General features: G+C 33.7%; 1 protein-coding gene and 1 pseudogene across 1 annotated transcript; both read left to right on the forward strand.

Moving 5' to 3' along the window:
• Positions 1-9,942: 9,942 nt before the first annotated feature.
• On the forward strand, positions 9,943-14,272 carry LOC142641783 (uncharacterized). The gene is made up of 4 exons (XM_075816260.1): positions 9,943-10,086; positions 11,946-12,160; positions 13,786-13,909; positions 13,989-14,272. Exons 2-4 carry the CDS (start codon positions 11,967-11,969, stop codon positions 14,064-14,066), a joined length of 396 nt encoding a protein of 131 aa, XP_075672375.1. The 5' UTR covers positions 9,943-10,086; positions 11,946-11,966; the 3' UTR covers positions 14,067-14,272.
• Positions 14,273-18,769: 4,497 nt separating this feature from the next.
• On the forward strand, positions 18,770-21,097 carry LOC142639167 (zinc finger BED domain-containing protein RICESLEEPER 1-like; annotated as a pseudogene).
• Positions 21,098-22,388: the final 1,291 nt, after the last annotated feature.

Genomic DNA, 22,388 nt, shown 5'->3' on the forward strand with positions numbered 1-22,388 from the left:
AATACCCCAACACTTCCAAAATTATCCCCAAAATATATGAAATGAGCAAAATATCGCCAAAATCTCTAAAATGAGCAAAATACCCATGAAACCTCTAAAATAATCAAAATACCCCTGATATCTCTAAAATTACTCAATATGCTCAAAAACTACTAAAATGACCAAAATATCCCCAGAATCTCTAAAATTAGCAAAATACCCATAAAACCTCTAAAATGACCAAAATACCCCTAATACCTCTAAAATCACCAAATATGTTCAAAAACCACTAAAATTAACAAAATACCCCCAAAACCTAAAAAACTACCAAGATACCCCCAAAACCTCTCAAATGTCCAAAATATCCCAAAACCTAAAAAATTAGCAAAATACCCCCAAAACCTAAAAATGACCAAAATACCCCCCTAAATCTAAAAATAACCGAAATACCCTCGAAACCTTAAAATTACCAAAATACCCTCGAAACTTAAAAAAATTACCAAATTATCCGATAACATAAAAAATGATCGAAATACCCCTCGAAACCTATAAAATTACTAAAATACCCCCTAAACCTAAAAAATGACCAAAATACCCTAAAACCTAAAAAATGATTGAAATTACTGAAATAATCCAAAAATCTAAAAATTACTAAAATACCCCTAAAACCTAAAAGACGACAAAAATGCCCTCATAACCTAAAAAATAACTGAAATACCCTTAGAATCTAGAAAATGACTAAAATAACCCTGAAACCTAAAAAATTACCGAAATCCCCTCGAAAACTATAAAATGACAAAAATTCTCTTAGAACCTTTAATTGTTGAAAATATACTCGAAAAAATCCAGAATACCCCCAAACCTCTATTTTGGTAATTTTAGATGTTTCAAGTGTATTTCAGTCATCTTACATGTTTAGGGATATTTTGGTCATTTTTTAGGTTTAGGGGGGTTTTTTGGTCTTTTTTAGGTTTTGGAGGTATTTTGGTCATTTTTTAGGTTTATGGGGTATTTTGGTAATTTTAAGGTTTCAGGGATATATTGACCATTTTATATATTTCGGAGATATTTCAATCATCTTTTAGATTTAGGGGGTATTTCAATAACTTTTTAGGTTTCAGGGTATTTTGGTCATTTTTTAGGTTTGTAGGGTATTTCGGTAATTTTTAGGTTTTGGGTATATTTTGTTCATTTTTTTAAGGTTTTGGGGGTATTTCGGACATTTTTAGGTTTCAGGGGTATTTCAATCAAATTGGTAATTTTTCAATTGTAGAGGTATTTTGGTCATTTTTTAAGTTTAGGGGGTATTTTGGTAATTTTTAGGTTTTGGGGGGTATTTCAGTCATTTTTTAGGTTTATGGTGTATTTTGGTAATTTTTAAGTTTTAGTGGTATTTCAATCATTTTTTAGGTTTATGGTGCATTTTGGTCATTTTTAGATTTCAAGGGTATTTTGGTCACTTTATAGGTTTTGAGAGTATTTTGTTCATTTTTTAAGTTTAGGGGGTATTTTGGTAATTTTAAGGTTTCAGGGGGTATTTTGGTCATTTTATAAGTTTTAGGGGTATTTCAGTCATTTTTAGGTTTAGGGGGGTACTTTGGTAATTTTTAGGTTTTAAGAGTATTTTGGTCTTTTTTTTTTAAGTTTTGGGGGTATTTTGGTCATTTTTAAGTTTTATGGGTATTATTGGTAATTTTTTTAAATTTTGGAGGTATTTCGGTCATTTTTTTAGAAATTTAGATTTTATGTTGTTTATTTAAATTTTAGATGGGTTTTAGTGGGTATTAGCGGGTTTATCCATTAAAACCCATATAATTAAATAACCTAATGGGTCTTTTCCCATTTAACCCAAATATTCAAATTGGTTGGGTTAAGACTTATCCAAATTAGGTGGGTAACGGGTGGGTTTATGGATATGGATAAAAATTGTAACCCTTAATCAAAAGTAATACAAATTTAGTTTGGTAGATGCTCATAAATAAGTTTACTCAACAACAATTATGCAAAATTAATGAGTCACTCATACACAATATCCATAAGCTAGTTAATTTGCCTTCTTCTTTTTTTGGGCTAAAGAATAATGTAGAATTTTGTCTTTCCTTGATACTAAAAACAAAAGCAAATATTAAGCCTTTTCTTTGATACTTAAGGTATGTTTGGTAACTGTTTTTCCCCTTATTTTCTGTTTTCAAAAACAATTTTCTATTTTTGAAACTAAAAAACTTATTTGGCAACCCAAAATGGACAGAAAACAAAAACAATTCTCAAAACTCAATTTGTAAAGAAAACTGAAAACACACAAAAGACTGTTTTTAGTTTTTAGCTTTCAAAAGTCAATGAAAACACACATTTGATTTAATAAATCTGTCTCATTTAATGAGTTAGCATTAGAGTTCAAACTCTAGTAACAACATATTTTTTTACTTTTTTCTTCAAAAAACTATTTTTTTAATTTCAACAAACCAAACATGTTTTTGATTTTGAAAATACAATAAATTTTTTTTTTCTTTATATTCTCAAAAACAAGTTTTTGAAAATAGAAAACCAAAAATGTTACCAAACATAACCTAATTTTCCTTTCCCTTCTTTCTAATCAAATATAGTGCCCGTAATTGTAAATATGTGCAAGTTTATGTTAAATTTATTTGTTTGTGGCACCATTGAGCTTTAGCTCAACTGGCACCACTTCCGTTTGTAAAAATATTGTAAAATAGTTTGTGTCTATAATATTATTCTTTGTTTTATTGAAAATTACAAGATCCCCTAATCACCGCTATGATTCTTCTGTCTTCAGGCGACCAGCTTTTGTGCTTTGCAGAAATAAAGAATATGCAAAGATTATTGACGGGAAATTATTACTCTTGGCAATTTATCTACTTTAGTGGTATGCCGCAAATGTTGCTCTTAAAGTGGCTCTTGTATATTCATGTATGAGACAGTACTTATCAATAAAAAGATACACATTTGAGACAAGCTTTCTTCTACAAATTGAAGTTCTCAACAAACAAGCATATGCATGCAAAGCAGTTTGATATACCATAATGACATGTTTTCTTTAAAAATTTAGCCATTCTTAATGTGATTTTCTTAGAGTATTGATATACCATAATGACATGTTTTCTTAAAAAATTTAGCCATTCTTAATGTGATTTTCTTAGAGTACCCATACTATGACAAAATCTTGAGTGCTCTTTTATAAATTGGTTTTCATTTTTTCGGAATTGAAAAAAATATATAATTTTTTTAGGACAAAATTTGTTATAGCTTAAAGTTACAGCCCCTACTCAATAAAATAAATATTACTAAATATTTTGATAATCTAACTGTTAAATTGTATGTTCTTTACACTCTTAATACACATGTCAACTTTTGTATCAATTGGATATCATTTACTATATGATCTATAAGCTTATATTTTATGTATAATTTTAAATTACAAAAATTTGCAATTTAAACAATTTATTGATGACATAGCTATTGATCTTTGTTTTTCTAGAAATTTTGCAAGCGTGGAAGATATAAGAAGAAGAAGTAATCCAATGGTGGATTTGTTAAAATTCACCTCCAATAAAAAGATATTGAATAAGGGCGTAGTCTTTGGCTACAATTAATTTTGTAGCTAGACTTTGTACTTTTTTTATACTGATTTTGGCTAGAGCAAGTGAAGCTAAAATCTATAATTAATGTTCCTTCTGAATCAAGCTCAGTCCAAGTATTTAATCCTTGGTCAAGATGATGTTATTTGATTTTCTTTGCCCTTTGTATTTCATGTTTCATATTAGTGAAGTCTTTGTAGCCATGTGGTAAAGTATGCGTGTCTATGTATTAAGAGAAAACATTGGGTCAGGAGCTGGCGTAAAAGGTGTGTTTTACGCCAGCCAATCCTAACCTGCCACGTCACCTTTTTTTTTCCCTTTCAGCAGAAAAGATTAAGCCTTAACCTCTCTTCTCTTCTCTCCTCCCCTGATCTCTCCATCTCTAAATCAAACCCATGACCTCCATGGCCGGAGCTTCAAAGCTCAACACAAGCCACCAACACCACTGCCATGGCCAAATCTTCAAATCTCAAGAGTGCAATTTTAATGGGTACTGTAGATTTTTGCAGACTCACATTGGGGGTCAGATTCGTTGAAAAAAAAAATTAGAACTGAAGAGTTTGAAGGTGGGATTTTTCTGTTCTTTTAATTTTACGCAATGATTCTTTACGTCTTTCTTGTGAAGATTTTTGGGTCAAAATTCGATTTTTATCTGATATAAGCGCCAATGTCAGCAAGCACTTTGAAGCTTTTTTGATGGGTTTCCAAGACAAACACAAACATAGATCTAAAGAGTTTAAAGGTGGGATTTTTCTGTTCTTTTAATTTAACGCAAGTTTTATTCATTTTGAGCCTCATGTAAAAAAATGAGAGAGAGAAAACTTATGCTTGTTTGAGATTTTTAAAGCTTCTAGGAAGCTTCAAATAGCTTTTCTTCACTTTGAACATGTTGTTTGTTTCCAATTTTTAAAGCTCTCTCTTTCTTGATTCTAAGAGTTCTGTTTGTGGGTTGTTTAGTAGTATAGCTAAAATGGCCTACTACTTTTGCAACAAAAAAATCTTTACTTTTGTTTTGCTGTTCATAAAACTCTGCTTTCACTTCACCATTATGTACTGCCAAGGGAGAATGGAGGTCGTGGGCTTGACTCAGAGATGGACAGATCAGGGGAGGAGAGAAGAGGAGAGAGGCTTAAGCTTAATCTTTTTCTGCTAAAAAAAAAAGTGACGTGGCAGGTCAGGATTGGCTGGCGTAAAACACACCTTTTACGCCAGCTCCTGACCCTATGTTTTCTCATGTATTAAAATGCTCATGAGAAATTATGGGAAATTATTTCTGGTAGTCTCTCTCTCTCTCTAAATTACTGATGGATTTTAAGAGGCCCTTCCAATTAACAAGGAGAAAAACGATAAGGGATGGTGTAAAATTTGGGAATGATGTTGAGAAGGACACGAAATGCTTCAAAACATTTAACAAAATATTAAGGGGTCGTATAGTAACGTTGCTCTAGTAACGTTGTTTGTATTTTTTAGAAATATGTGTGAATGAAAAAGTGTGTGAAAATACGTATAATGTTGTTTAAAAAGTGAAAAGTATTGCTCAAACAATTATATCAAACGGTCCCAACCTTTTTTGAGAATAACTTTTTCTGCTTAGGAAAGGTCTTAATATCTATTAATATTTTCCCAAACTGATTTGGGGTGGAAAAGGTTCTTAATATATACATCTATTTAAGCAGTCGTTTATTCATCCGAGTTTGATGCACAACAAACGTGTCTATCTATTCCTTCCAATTTATTCTCTTTCATACGCTCCACAATCTCATTCCACTCCATGGCTCATGCTCACCAAGAAGACGATAGCAACACTCGTTGTTTCTCATCTCATACAATGGGAGAGGAGGGTAAGGTGGGTTCAAAACTCATTAACTACAATAAATAAATAAAAGTTCATACTAATGAAACTGAGTTACGGTGAAATTCTATTTGGTTTTTCAAATGTTAGACTTCAATTCTGAAACGGTTTGATTGAGACACGAATATAATGGGTTGACTCAAACCCAGAGTCATGGGTTAAACCCTGTAGGCCCAAAGTATCCAAGTCCTTGCCTTTCCAATAAAATTACCAAATAATGATTCAAACTCCAAAATAAATTTTAAGCTAAAATACTATTTTTATCCCTAATTTTTATCAAAAAAAATTTTCATCCCTAAACTTTAAAAAGATCATTTTTGCTCCTAAACTATTGAAAAAAATTTATTTTTAGTTCTTAAACTATTGAAAATGTGTTTGTTTCATTCCTTCATCTTATCAAAAAAATTTTTTGCATCCTAAACTGTTAAAAAAAAGTTCTTTTTATCTTTATTTTTGTCTCTAAACTATTAAAAAAAACTCTTTTCAAAGTTTAAAGATGAAAAAGAATTTTTAAATGTTTAAGGACGAAAACAAATTTTTGGTAAAATTTAGGAACCAAAATAGCATTTTACCCTAAATTTTATGTTTAATGTTTCATTTTGCATAAAAGTTTTTCATTTTCATATATATATATATATATATATGTGTGTGTGTGTGTGTGTGGAACAAGCAATTTATAAACAATTTAGCTTGGCTTTATGAAAAACTTGTTTATGTTCATTTATTTAACAACGTTTATATAGCAAATTAACCAATCCCAAACCTATGTTTAGGCTGACCTATAAAACAAATTGAGTTTAAACATAATAATGTGTTCATGAATAAGCTTGTGAGTATAAGGCTTGATTTAAGTAACATAATATTATATATATATACACACACACACACACATGTATGAAAATATACCTACATAAACTTGAGATTTGGATGGTGTAAAATTGTAAATAAGTTTTTAAATTATCAAATTATTATTTATAATTTAATGGTATTATAAATTAATAGTATATTTTGTATTAAAAAATATATACAATTTTAACAATACAAGGTTGATAAATCTAATTTTCACAAGCTCATAAATGAAAATATTCTATCCAATTAAATCAAACAATATAATTTCAATATTAAAAAAAAAGCACCTGTCTAAGTATCTAATTTCTTAATGGACTGAGACAAATTGCCTCCATATGCAGCCAACAAGGACTAAGGAAATATTTAGGCTAATATTATCATGCCTAAAATTTATGATTATGATTGTGGGGGGTAAAAATTTCCGAGTAAACATTTGAGTTTTGGGCTTTATTGACGAGTACCAGTTTGTTTTTGATTAAGGCCTCTAGGCCCACAAGTTAGTCTACGCTGTAAAGGTCCCGAGGAGTTGTCTGAGAAGGAATGTCTCCTCGGACAAGCTCAGCAATGACCCTGGGACTGGCTAAGAAGGTTAAAGGCAGAACTCTGGAAAAATTGATGGGTAAGAGGGTGATCCAAGCACCCTCTAGATGCAAGGATGTGATAGAAATATCTGGAGAAAATGCTGCTACCTCCACATTAAAGACCCTGCATCTACCTCCCTGGCCGCATTAATGGGAAAATGACCCCTGAACAGTAGAATTCAGCCTTCTTGCTATTGTTTGAAGACTTCCAGAGGGTGGTGGATGGGACAAGTATCTAAGAGAGTAATTTGTGCTACACATGGAGGATGAAGGGAAGAAGAAGAATGATATAAAAGAAAAAGAAAGGACATTGTAAGGGGGGGGGGGGGGCAAAGGAACAAGAAAGAAAAGAGAGAGAAAGAAAGTATTGAAGACTTCACCTTCAATTTTAAGCTACTATCCAAAGAAAGAAGATCAATATAAGACTTCCTCGGCTTACGTCCGAGGAGGATTTCTCACTGTTTTTACCCTTTGATTGTGTGCGAAGTGGCAATCTAGCCCTCCATTTGTAATCCAATATCCATAAGATCTAGGCTTTAAGCCCACACTCTACAAAATTTAATTGTATAAGGCCATTTGGGCCTGAACCCATCACGCGTTTGGGTCTGGGTATAAATTGAGCGCTTACAATGATTATGACTAATATTATGATTATAATATTTAGGCTAATATTATGAATGTGTAATTATTGCTATTCTCCCCCTGTGCTCTATGCCGTGTGCTTGGATGCTAAAAAAGTGGGGAATTTTTTTTCTAAGCTTTTATTTTTTACTTTATTTGAATTTTTTATTCAATAATATGTTGATGTGGTTTTTTATTAATTATTTTTATAATTAAATCTTTAAAAATACTATGTTAGCCTTTTGTCAGATGACCAAAATGACAATATGTTCAAAAACTCAACATGAGGACTAAAATGAAAGTAGCCTGCTACAGATTTTTAATTTTTATTTTTTATAATTCGCTGGTTACATAGTTCTGAAATCTAGACCGTAAACCTTATATTATAATTTAGTCCCAGAAAAAAAAAAAAAAAAAAAACCCTAGCCTCAAATAGTTGCAAACATACAATTGCTTTTGGAGAATGTTTTTTACCTGTGCATCATGTGAATTAGAGTAGGACGTTGTTTGAAACAAGGAGACTAATAGAAGCATCTATTTGGCACACGTGTAGATCATGTAATAAAGTGGCCAAAATAAAATTTCAAGAGGTCAAGTAACCACTATCCCAAAGTTCAGGAGATGCCAAGGCATTTTTTCCTTTTCCTTTTGTAATCTTTATACTCCTCAATAGTAATGGCTCATTTTCTTTTTGAGCTTACTATAATGAATAATTATAGGTTCACAACATTATCACAATAATTTTACTATAAATTTTAGATGACAAGTTGTTATTGATGGGTAAAAAACTTTATGTTAATCACAAGTGAATATGAGTAATCTTGTACACCTAGATATTCATGACAATAAAATCACAGGTGAATTGCCAGAGTTTATTTGCCAAATTTCCAACCTTCAAGTATTAATTTTACGAAACAACTCCCTACAAGGTTCAATCCCTAACTGTATTTCCAATCTTAGTAGACTCCAACTTCTTGATTTCTCAAGCAACCACCTTGTTGATGAAATCCTTGCAACATTTGGAAATCTTGTTGGTATGACTGAAACATCCCACAAATTTTTAAAACTCCTTGATCTTCACTCAAACTCAATCGAGTTGAATGATTTGATGATTAATTTGTTGAATAATCTGATAATAAATTGGAAGAAGTCACAACAAGGCCTCTCAAACCACAACCTTGATCTCTATTTTTTGTTGGACTTATCAATGAACCAACTTTTTGACAAAATTCTGGATACATTAGGTACTCTATATGCTTTTAAAGCTTCTCAACATCTCACATAGCAATTTTTATGGGAAGATACCAGCAAGTCTTGGTGATCTAAAGAGCCTTGAGAGTTTAGATTTGTCACACAACAAAATATCAGGCTCAACTCCACAATCACTAACAAAGCTACAACAATCAACTGTTCTAGATGTGAGTAACAACAATCTCACAGGTAAGATTCCTCTCGATGGGCAAATGGACACAATAAACAATCAAAACTTCTATGCCAAGAATAGTGGGTTGTGTGGAATGCAAATTCAGGTGCCGTGTCAAGAAGACTTGACACCAGCAAAACTAACGGGGATTGAGAGTAGAGAAACTTGGTTCTCATGGGAAGGAATAGTGATTGGATACTTGGTTGGCCTCTTTGTTACAGTGGGAAGCATGTATCTTATTGGGTATATTGTCCCTGCGCTACCTCCAAATTGTTGTTGACAATAAAGAAGGCCAAGGATTTAATCGCTAGTCTCCTATAAGCTTCTTCTCTTTTCTTTTCTTTTTTGTAGGAACAAGTCTCTTGTAATCTAGACTAGATCTAAATTTCAGCATTGTAAAAGCTTTCAATTAAGTTAATAATGGTCAAAAATAGTCATTTATTAGTATGACAAGTAATGCATGTTAATAAAATGTTGTATAAAGTGAAAAATATGTAAGATATTATAGTTTTGATGATATAGCATTTCTTTTTGGTTTTTCTTTTTCTTTCTTTTCTAGAAAAAAAAGATATAAAAACTAGTCATTTTGCAAATATTTAACAAAAAATTATTTTCATCATAGCCTCACAACTTTGCTATAGTCATTTTGCCTTTTCACCTTCAAGATCGATAGTAAACTAAAATGGTAAGCATAAAACGACTCAAGGGTGAAGAAGATTCAAATGTAATTATTCAAAATAGTTACACAATTCACAATGTTTTATTTAATAAATCGAAGGTTTTACATTTTATGAAGCCACTATTTAATTATTTTAGAAAAAAAACTAGAAAACAAAATTTATAGTTTGAAATTAAATCATCTTTCATCAAATGAATATAAAAACCAAAAGTTAAACGACTTGTGATACTAATTACAAAAGAGTTTGTAACTTTGTATACCCTCACCAGACAAATCAAAAATAAATAAATTAATAAAAGCCATAATTATTTTGGGCTCGTTTGGACCTTACTAAGCCCTCCTCCGGCCCAAGTCGTTCTCTTACCGGAACGAACGCTAGAGGTCTCTCTCTCTCTCGCTCTGTCTCTGTTGCCAAATCAAAAGATTGTGTCCCAAAGAAAAGCAACCTTTTTCTTAGTTTTGCTCAGTGAATACAAAGCTCCTTTCGTTTCAACGATCTTAGCCAGGTACGGACACAGAGATTCTTCTTCCTTTCTCTCTTTTAATGTTGTTTGTTTGTTTGGTCGCTGAAACAATGAAATTACAACTCAATTCTCCAGCTTTACCATCAATTTTTAGAACTGAGCTTTAACTTGTTATCTGCTTGTTATATATAAAGAGGTTTGACAAATACATTCGATTGTTGTTAAATTTTTGCTAACTTGATTGATACTTATCTGGTGTTTTGGGAAATTAACCGACGCTCATAAAGTGTTTGATAAAATGCCGAAGAAGAAAGTTGTTACTTGGACCGCTGTTATTGATGGGTAATTCGAATTTGGCATTTGGGTTTCATCATTGTTGGAAAAACTATATGATCATTTCTTGTGGGACAAATTTCTCCGGAATTTTGGGATTTGTTTATCTGGGGTTCCTTGTTAAAATAAGCACATCATGTAGTTGGGAAATGCCTAACTCTTCCTTTATAATAATACCAAGTCCCACATGCGAAAATTAGAAAGAAAGAGAAAACATATTTGGGTCGAATGGTTGATATGGATAGACTGGCTATAACCCATGTAGAATTAGACTTTGTGTAACTAGAGCCTAGAGAAAATTGATACTTACTGTAGTATGCAAATTAAATTTTCACTTGAGCCTTGTATAGGTAGTGACTTTTTGGTTGGTGTTAAGGAGATTGGATTTGGAGGAGGGAAGGAAGAGGAGTGTTGGGGAATCAAGTGGTGATAAGGAGTCTGATGAGAAAATGAATTCAGGAGGGGATTTTGAGGTGGATAAGAAATCTGACGAGGTGGTGGTTTTGGAAGCGAAGGCTCACTCAGGTGAGTCTTGTAAAGGTCGCGACTTTTCGGTAGTTTCAATTCAGCCCTCGATGCCTGAGGAGGAAGGCCTTGGGTCGGATGAGAGGATCTTAGAAGCATTGATGAGCGGAAGTGGATGAGTGCTGCAGAAGAAGAGGAAGAATTATATATCATTTCACATTATATTCTATTTTCCTTGATATGTTTATGAAAGTGTGATATACAATTGGGATGTTATGAAGCTTAATTTATTTTATATATGTGTGTGTACTTTTTCTCTTTTTTTTTTTTTTTTTTTTTTTGGAAATTTTGGTTTTCCTGTATTATCTAAGCAGTCAAACATAGGGCAAACATGCTTGATGTTAACCATTTACGTCGATTAAATCATTTTATTTCAAAATATGTAAAGCTTTGATGAGGAAATTATTGGGTTTTAATGGATGAATAAATGGACTTTATGATCTCATTTAAAAAATGAGAGAGAGAAAAGAAAAAAAAAGAAGATAGTAATTATTGGATACTGCTTGGGTTGTTATTGTATTTACCAGATGATTAGTCAATGGTAGACTTATATTCAAATTTTCACATTATATGATTGCCCTTTAAAATATATATATATATATATATATATATATATATATATATATATATATATTTTGGAGACTTGTGCCGCATTGCTTGATGTGGTGTATTTAGAGTGAAAGAAATGCTAGATGCTTTGAGGGATGTGAACGGTCCTTGCTAGAGATTAAGTCATTTTTCTTACTTACTCTCCTTGTTTGGAGTGTGGCTCTATCGCACTTTTTTTCTATTTCCCTTCTTGTTTTACTTGATCATTGTAATTTTGGTTCTTGATTTTTACCCCCATAGTACATCCCTAATGTACTCAGGTTGGCTATTTTTTCTTAATTAAATTTTTCGTTATCTATAAAAAAAAATAAATAAATAAAATGAATAAACTATGAAGCAAAGAGGTTAGAAATCTGAGCTAATATGGCTTGTTCACTAACCCAAGAAGTCATCTTATGTATACAAATAGAAGTGATCTTGATGTTGCTATGCAGGTGCTCTTGTGGTGTGCAGAAATGACAAGTATTGAGACAGCAACGGGTCAGTCACATAAAGCTACTAATGTTTCATCTACAACCTCTAAGATTCAGAATTCTGGATTGTCCTTCAAAAGATGGGGTAGAAAAAGCCCATTTATCAGATACGGGCTTCCAATGATCTCGCTTGTGGTGTTTGGGGCAGTTGGTTTTGGTCATCTCTTGCAAGGCAGGTTAGTGCTATTGTTGCTATAAATTAGTGAATTTATTTATTTCAAATCTTCGTAACTCATATTTAAAGTTGCAATTCAAATATTATTTCATGAAGTGCTGTTCGATCTTGTCAAACATTCTCTTTGATTTTTCTGGTTAGACATCTATTATGTCTTAGTGTCTGTTTGGCTAGAGCTTATAAGCTCAGCTTGCTTTTATGTACAATTTTTTAAAACCTCTCTTTTTCTTACTTTTCTTACTTTTTCTTACAAGTATACTTTTAAAACCTCAGTCCAAATAGATGCTTAGACTGAGCATGGTTACCGGAGTGTGGATGTAAGTGGGCTGTTGTGTTACCTTGTGGACAGATAGTTTTGTTTGTTCATGGGCAAGTTCTTGTGGATCGTGGAGTGAAAATGAAGACTAAAGGGGTCGAAAGTGGTTCCTTTTCTTTTTGTTTTCAACAAGTAAAATTTAGACTGGATAAACAAAGTAAAGGATGGGGGGATTTCTAGGAATCAAAATTGGGACCTCTGAGGATGTTGATTCAATCAAATTCGATGAGTAGTTTTACATCAAAAGACCAAAAAGGGGCTAAAAATGAAGGAGGACATTGGTGCTGGCTCATATAAGCATTCATGATAAATTTTGGGGGTTTTTTTTTTTTTTTTGTTAAGGGTGTTCTAAAATTTTAAGTTAATGGCTTTAGGTATTTCATTTATGGATCTAAAGCTTGTCCAAGTAAGTAAGTTGGAGTACAAGTGTTGTAAGATTACATAGTCTCGATTGCTGGAAACTGTACAAATAAGAGTTAAAATCAGATCTTCCACCTTTTCAGCCATAGAGTGTTCTGGTCCACTAGAACTTATAACCCTTAAATACCTGTGCCTATGGCACCATGTTTTTTTTTCTATCATTTATAGAAGGATTCAGGCAATCAAAGTTGATTTTTTATTGGACTGTTTTGGTAAAAATGATGTGAAGCCCTCTCTATTTCTAAGAGCCCATTTGTCACGTGCTTTTTGTTTAGCTTTTAGCTTATTTTGTTTATGTAAAACTTCTTAAAACCTCGCTTTTTTTAAGGTCCAGACACTAATTAATCCTAATTTTAGATATAAATGAAGTATCTGGTCATCTCTTTGTTGGTTGTAATGCAGTACAGAAACCAACAGTGGACAAACTGATAGAATATAGTTGTTTTAGTCATTTTCTGTAGCCATTTCCTACCTTGATGGCTTGATCTTGACATTGAGTCTTGAGCTTAATGAGTAGCTTCACATTAAACTCATGATTTCTGAGTATATTTGGGTGTCCCCCTTTATACTTGACCATTTTGAAGGAATTAATGTTGAAAACCCAGTTATTTGTGTATACACTCTTATTTTTGCTAGCTCAACCTTGTTGTGCTTAATAAGGTCCTTCAAAAGCTATATTGGTAATGAAAGTGATGTACAAGCCTTACATTCATTACTGGTACATATCTCAAAGAAATGTATTGAAGACAGTATGTTTGTGCCCTTCGTGCTTGCTCTGTAACATTGGAGTTTGTTGGTCATTTCTGGCATGTTCTTATCACGATTATCACTTATTTATATTTTTTTCCTCCTCTTCTTCTTCTAAAGTGTGGTGGAACTTTGTAGTTCAGCAAGGATGTTGCGAAGGTGAAGGATGATAAGGAGTGGGAGATTATAGAGACAAGAAAAGCACTGTCCAGAACGGGACCTATAGAGTATAAACCAAAAAAGATTTCATTGGAGGAGGAGCTGAAGGTAAAGTGCTTTTTCTGGCATAATTCAATATATAGTCAAGGGCATTTGCAGCTGACCCCTCTGTTTCTCTGTAATGTAGGCTTTCCAAGAGAAAGTGGACATAAACAACTACGAGTACAAGAAACTTCCTAGACCAAACGACAGCAAGTCATTCTAGTTGTTGCTTTCTGCTGGCTGGATAATCCCATCGTTTGATTTTTTTTTTTTGGTTGTCAAAACAATATCTATTTTCTAGACTCACTAGTGAACTCCTTCCTACCCCTACTACTATTTTCCAGAAAGAAGCATATATGTATTGTATTTACCCATTTGTAAGCTGAATAAGTTGGTTTGCTTGTGGTAATCGGTTGAGTAATTCTGTTATGCGTGTTGTTATTTTAACAAAATTCATTACAGGTGAGGAAAACACAGAACATCAAGAAATAAACCATTAAGGAGAGAAAAAAAACAGCTTTTTTGACCAGTAAGAATTGTATTTAAACCAAAAGGGACCAGCAAGCAGGTTACAAGAGAAGGCAGCAAGCTGCAGCTACTCAAAACACCAACTCAACTATATCACGCTATGCAAAACGAACAGTAACACAACAGGGCAGAAGAACACAGATCAAATACAAAACGTACCCTTATCTAACTCCCTTATGGACTGAGACACAGCCTTGATATGCAGCAAAGAATACTGTTAGCAGCAGCATGAAGAACCTTAAAATCAGTCAATCGATTCCCCGCGTCTTTACTCTGATGAATCAACTCTTCCTCACCCCCCAACCCCCCCCCCCCGCGTAGCACCCTTAACAGAAGCACGAGCATTCCTCTCAAAAATGATAAACCAAGGCACTCCAAGCCAATCTACAAAAAGTCACCTTTAAATCCCCCATCCCTTCTAAGATCCCATCCCATCTCCTAATAGAGATATCAAACATACACAGAAAAGTCCCTAAAATAGCCTATCTTATGAAAAATCTAATCTTTTGGACCACACAGCCTGCCTCTATTCACCAGCTCACCCATATCTCCTTGCAAGAGTATTCAAGGAAACGAAACTGGGTCATACACATCGCCAAGCTTACCTTTCACTTTCAGTCCATGTTGAATATTTTTTTATTTTCTGATGACGAGGAACCTCCTCAAGGTATGGATCAGTGGAACCGTCTTTGAGGGGTAAAACCCTAGATGCCTACAAATCCCCCACCGAGCAGGCAAAGGCATCGGGAAAATTGCGAAATACCTCAAACCTAGCATGATCAATTTAACATAAAATAGGCATAGGCATCTAGGATGCCATAAATCATACCAAAGAAAGCTAGAGTCGCCCGAGCCAACCTTGAACTGAATTAAGGGCCTTGCTACCCTTGAACTGAAGCAACGAATTTTTTTTTGTACTTAATCATGGTCCTTGTCTCTTTGCATCTTTTCTCAACGAACAAAGAGTTGAATTGCAAATGAAGAACCGGAGAAGGAAATGGAGAGTGAGTAATACCTAATCAAGAAAATGTCTCACAATGGAGGTGGTGGTCCTGGTTGAAACCAAAACGGACAACAGCTACTAAAGAAACCACAGCAGCAGAGAAACCATAACCTGCAAGTTCAAAGATCAAAGACATAATAAGAAACCAAAACTATAAGACAGGAACTACTACTAGTACTGGCTGGTATGCTTTTCAGGTTCAAGGAAAAGGAAAACATGGAAATTAATGTCTTACCATGACCCTAGTTGTCCATCAGGCCTTTCTTCACCTTGTGGGCCTGGAGCTGGCAGTGGTTCCATCACTTATGGGAAGTAAATAAATATTTGTGGAGATGGTGACAGTCATAGGTTGAGGATGCTACTCTGGTTTGGTTTTTGCTTCTGCTGGATTCAAAGGCAATAACCAATAAGTAATATTCAAACAACAGCCAAATCCACACCATGCATCTAAATAGAGGATCATGATGTGCCACATCATAAAAAGAGATAGTAGTACATTAAAAGATTTTCTGAACGGTGTCGTGTTGGAGGGATATTCTTAATCTCTTGTTAGTGTTCAGTTGCATGATTTGCACTTTTTAAAGTGTTGATTACAATAAAAAATTTAGATAGCGCCAGGTTCATCTCATGGTTTTCATTGTTTCTTAGGAAAAACACATTAGGAAGACTTTTGCCACAAAAAAATAATTCAGAATTTAAACTAACAAGGACCTACCAGTAAAGCCTCCCTCACACTTTAGTAATGAGTTAATATTGCAAGCTGTCTTTGGGTCAAAAAAAGTTTGGTAGAAGAGCTGCTGCACTTGCTTCTAGTTCACTGAATGGTAGGTCTCAAACTCCTACCTATAATCAGGAAGACTTGCAATCAGTTTCAAGAAAAGACCTGCATTTGCTTCCAATTTACTGATTGTACCCTTTGTTTTGTCTGCCTTCCCTTCCAATTTTAAGCAAACCTCATCTAGTTTAGCAACAAAAAACCTGTAGACTTTAGTTGAAGGCAACACCATGCTATGCAAATTTGTTTCAGATAAAGAGAGGTTCAAGCTTTTATCTGTCTCCTAAGTTCGAGACCTGGAGTCAGGCAGACCAATATTGTCCTCACTCTGAGCCCATGCCCCAGCAGTTGCAGTGCATATCTTTTTAAGGAACCCAAGGGTAGCAATTAGTTTAATGCAAACTCAACCTGGATTGTCCATAGAGAGTGTAGATCCTCAGTTAAATTTGCATGAAAATTCTAATTGAATGGTGTGTTGCATGTAGGATTGGTAAAGAACCATGTTCCACCCGGATGACCTGTCCATCTTATACATAAGTTTTTTCCACCTTAAAGAGGAGAGGGACGGGTTTAGATTTTACCTACCCCGCCCCACATACATGTATTAATATATGTATATATATATATATATATATATATTTTTTGTCTCAAAATACTCATTTCTCTTTTAGTACTCTTTAGGGCTGTCTAATGACCCGAACCAACTGACCTGCCCGCCCGAACTGAAGGTCCATGGGTGGCTCTAAAATCAATTAGTGGTTGGTCATGGATTGGCAATAAAAATAAACAAATGATTTGGTTCAGATTCAGGTTTACAAAAATTTCACCCAAATAACCCGAACCGACTAAATTATTTATATAAACTTATATATATATATATAATAAAATAAAAGATGATTTGACATGCCCAAACTGCCAGCCCGCGCATTTTGGTATCAGACTAAGAGAGGGGAAACGTGTATGAGTGTATAATCCCATCAGACATCAGTAAGCAACAATTACTTTTTCCACACAAATTCTCAATATACAAATCAACCGTTAATCTCAAATTAAAATTCAAAATCAACGGTGTTGATGAGAGTGGAAGCTGAGCGTGATTTGACTGATTGCAGGGGCACAATTACCCAATTTCAAATCAACAGTTATAATACAAAATGAAGACTTAATCTAACGGTGAGAATTTCATATCAAAGATCAGATATCTCACCATCTCTAACAAGTCTCTTCACTTCAGAGTTCAGATTGCAAAATTCGTAGGTCATGGCTTTACCTTCACACTTCCTCCCCTCTTCACCCTTCCTCACCTCTTCACTCCTTCACTTTAAAGCTTTAAGCTTCAATCAATCTCAAACTTTCAAAGTCTCAATTCAGTATCTTGCTCTCTCAAACTCTCACTTCTCTATTTGGTTGGATCTTCAACTCTTTTTAAACCAATTCTCCACATTCAGACCCTAGTCTCCTCCAATGCCGTAGTCCACTCCTTTCTCTGCCTCCAGTGCCTAGCCGCCCCAATCAGTTTGCCCTCCACAGCTGTCGCCGATGTTGTGCTCACCTCGCCAGTGTTTGTCCTCACCCCGTAGGTAATTGCTCTCTATTTCTCATCTTTCTTTTGTTGTTAGTCTCGTTGGTTAAATCAAATAAACCCAAAGATATGAAACCCTAACTAAAAAAAAAAAACCTTGAAACCCTAACTATTTTACTTTTGTTCTTTGTTCTTTTTTTTAATCAATTTTGATCCTGTTTTAATTTTATATAGGATTGAAAGCTAACTCCAAGTAGCATTTTCTGCCTTTAAGTTCGAAACTCATACACCCACGGCTTTCTTTAAGGTATGTTTTTTGCTTTTCTTTGTGTTTAGTAAAAAAAAAAATTAAAATATGTAGTGATTGTGGTGATTGTTTCTTTTAACTAATTGTCTTTTCCTTCTTTGGATTGACTTGAATGGCGTTCATCCTGCAATTGATTTAGCTACTTAAGTTCCCTTCGTAAGCATCTTATTAGTGGTTTCATTTGATTTTTGAATTGAATCACTGCTTGATGCTTTGTTTTTACAGAGCATTGTAGTTCAGGATGATGATGTTTATTGGTAAATGTGATTTATTGACAGTAAAATTATGTTGTTATCAATTCTAATATGATGGAAGCCTTTAAAATGATTTAGGGAAAGCACAATGGAAATTCTAACTCATTTAATCTCTCTGGCTTTTAGTGAAAGGAAAAAGAAATTAAGTAATTAAGTAAAACCCTAGACCTTGAAATTTTCATTCCTTAATGCTCATGTATCTTTTCTCTTATATACCTTTCGATTAAGTGGCTGTTGACACTCTGTTATAGAAACTTTTAAGGACTTCTCCTGAAATTTAATATTGACAACTGAAATTTAATATTGTCGAATCATCTTTTATATTGACAACTGATTTGTGTATATAAGAATCTCTGTACCCTACCTCTGTCCCCATAGTTGTTGGTCATGATTATCATATGGAGTATGATATTGTTTTTCCTTTTTGGTTTGTGTGGTTATTATTATTATTATTATTATTATTATTATTATTATTAAAGCTATGAATTATACTTGATACTCTAGTTCGCTAATACATATCTTTGATTTTTTTAGGTCATGGAAACCTCCACTAATGAACCCTCTATCCAAACACCAGTTGCTACACAAGATGATGGTACTATTCCCACCCAAGTTGAAGCTTCTGCTGCTACCCAAGCTGAAGCAACTGTTGCTACTAATTTGCCCCCAGTTCCACCATGCCAAGTGAGTATGACAATTTCTGTTAGTGGTACTTGTAGTGGTAGAAAAAAGTCAGTTGTTTGGGACCATTTTGAAAAAATAAAGATAGGGGAGGGTGATACTAGTAAAACTAAGGTTGTTTGTAATTATAGCCAAAAATCGTATAATGCTGATAGTAAGAGTTGTGGTACTTGTAATTTGTTAGCTCATCTACCAATATATCCCAAGAATCCTAATAGAGAAGATCTAGTTAAAGGGCAGAAAACATTAGCTTTTGAACCCAAAAATGATGGAGAAGATGGGTTCCAGCTTGTATCAACAACCTTTTCTGTTCAGACTTCTAGAAGGCATTGGCTGAAATGATTATAATTGATAAGTTGCCTTTTAAGTTTGTCGAGAGATATGGGTTTAAGAAATATGTAACTACCTTACAACCTAAAGTTCGATTAATGGATATCCCATCTCGTCAAACTATGGGTAGAGATGTGATTGGCATTTATAATAGTGAGAGAGAGAAGCTAAGGAAATTTTTGAAAGGTTGTAGGGTGTGTCTCACTATGGACACATGGACTTCCATTCAAAATTTAAATTATATGTGTCTCACATGTCACTTTATTGATGATGCTTGGAAATTGCAAAACAGAATTTTAAATTTTTGTCAAGTTGAAGACTATAAGGGGGAGACTATAGGTAGGAAGATTGAGATGTCTTTGCGTCAATGGGGTGTTGATGGGATATTCACTTTAACAGTGGATAATGCTAGCTCAAATTTAACAATAATTAAATTTTTGCAAAGGGTGACCAAAGATTGGAATGGGACAGTTTTAGGAAATGAGTTCATGCACATGAGGCATTGTGCCCATATCCTAAATTTGATTATGGGGGAGGATTTGAAATAGATTGATGCATCTGTTGCTAAGGTGCGTGAAGTTGTGAAGTATGTGAAGTCCTCACCTAATAGAAATCAAACTTTTAGGAGTTTTATGGAGAAGTTAGGTATGGAGTCCAAGAGTCTTCTTTGTCTAGATGTACCTACTAGGTGGAACTCGACCTATCTCATATTAGAAACTGCTGAAAATTTTGAGAAAGTGTTCATTCGAATGGATTTTGAAGATGATGGTTATTCGTCGTACTTTAGGACCAAGGAAGATAGTGGTGGTTTGGGATCTCCTTGTATGAGTGATTTTCAAAATTGTAGGGCATTTGTGACTTTCTTAAGGCTTTTTTATATTGCAATGAAGAGGTTCTCCGGTTCTTTGTACGTTACTTCAAATGCCTTTTATGATGAGATCTTTGTTATTCAATAGAGTATTTCTAATTTAGTTAAATCCCAAAACACTCTCTTGAAAAACACAACCATAAACATGCAAACTAAATTTGAGAAGTATTGGGGGGAAGGAGAGAAAATTAATCTTCTTTTGTATGTGGCTGTGGTTTTTGATCTACGAAAAAAATTGAGGTTTTTGAAATTTATGGGAATGCAGTGGTTGATAAGGTGAAGATCTTTTGTATAAGTTGTATAATTTTTACTCTTCTATTCATTCACCAAATGTGCAAGAACAAAGTGGGAGTGAGAGGACAGAATTTGAAAGTGCTGCTAGTGATCCATATGTCATGGTTCACTCGCGATATGAACATTTCTTGCAAGTTGAGAAATTTGTAGGTTGTAGTAATGAGCTTGAAAATTATTTGGCTGAAAACTGTGATGGTAGAAAGAATGTGAATTTTGAGATATTAAAGTGGTGGAGGGACATTTGTAGTAGGTACCAAGTGTTGCCTAAAGTTGCTGAGGATGTGCTGGCTGTACCAGTTTCCACTGTTGCATCTGAGTCAACATTTAGCATTGGAGGCTGCATTGTTGATCAATTTCGAAGTTCACTATCTCCTCTCATGGTTCAAAACCTTTTCTGTTCACAAAATTGGCTTCAAGCCACAGTTCCAATTTCTCATTGCCAGTCAAGGGATGATGTAGAGGCATTGGAGGAGGAGTTACTTGACTTAGGTAATATGTTTAAATTCTGAAACTTATTGTCTATTAATTTTATTGAATGTCTCTTGTATTCAAGCATAATTTAATCTATTGTGTTTATTTCCTATTGTTTTCTAGTTTTAAATCAGCAACCAACAGCAAGTGCAACAGCAAATACCAGCTCAAGTAAGGGTTCCACTTCAGGCAAACAACGCTTAATTAGCATTGATAATTAATCACTGACTTTGTATGATTTTGCATTTAGCCCCTTACTATTATAAACTTGGTTTCCTTACTAGTTGATCTTGTATTTGGTACTAATGTATTGTTTATTGAATATTTTTTTGTCTATTGTAGGAGGATGGTCATTTATTTTGTAAAGAAGGCAGCTTTGTGGGAATATTTTGGAAGCTTTTTTTGGATATATTGTTTTTCTAAGTTCTAACAATACTCAACTGTCAATGCTTATAGAAAAGAAATCTTAGTTCATAGGTTTTCTTTTCTATTAGTTATAGACTTATAAACTATAGACTAGTCATTCAATGCTGTAGAAAAGCTATTTTTTGGAAATACATATGATATTTGATTATTGTAACTAATTATATTACTTGGAACGTTGTATAACTAGCAAGCTTTCTGCCTGATGGTTTACTGCCCAAAAAACTTATAATAACTGTCTCTATGATACTAAGTATATATATCCATTAATAGGAATATTGCAGTATAGTATTATCTGTTGTGATTTATTTGTTGCTGGAAGCCTGGCAATATTATTTGTTGTGGTTGGCAGGTTTAATAGGTATTGAGCTACTAGCTTACTACCTAGGTGCTTATTGTGTTGTTTAACAAATCACATATGGTAAAATTAGGGTTTTTGTAGGTTGGGTTGTGCTATCTTTAGTCTATTTTGTTGTGTTTATTTTTTGTAGTTAATGTAGGAAAGATTATGTATTTGGATTGATATGTACTACACTACTTAGGTGCTTCTATTCTTTCAGAGATCACAAGTGATAAAAAAAAAAAAAAAAAAAGGCTTTTTGGTGTGTTGATCATAGGTGATAACATAGAATGGGCTTTTTTCTGCTGTTGTGTTATGTTGTGTTATTTTTTCCACAGTCCAGGTTTTAATTTGTGAAAATTTGTGAGAAACTGCAAGATTATATTGGGTTTGATATGTCCTAAACGCCCGACAAGCCTAGTGTAGTTCATAATATAAGCTAAGCTTGAGACCCTATTTTAAAATAAATTAAGTAAAAAGAGGCCAAATTTGAAATATATAAGAAATTTAAAAAATATGAAATCAATAGGATTTATTAAACTGCCAAACTGAGCATTTTGGGCCAAAAAGGCCTAAAAAATGAAATTAGGATAATTTTAACTATGTAAAAAATTCTGGCCCAATCTGAGGCCCAGACCCGACAACTCCGACCCGGTGAACCGATTACCCGAATCGTCAGATCCTACCTGAATATTCGGTCAAATATGAGTCCGAAATCCAACAATCCAATCCAATCCAATCAGGTCGAG

Source organism: Castanea sativa, chromosome 6 (assembly GCF_040712315.1).
Source record: "Castanea sativa cultivar Marrone di Chiusa Pesio chromosome 6, ASM4071231v1".
NCBI classification, from domain to species: Eukaryota; Viridiplantae; Streptophyta; class Magnoliopsida; order Fagales; family Fagaceae; genus Castanea; species Castanea sativa.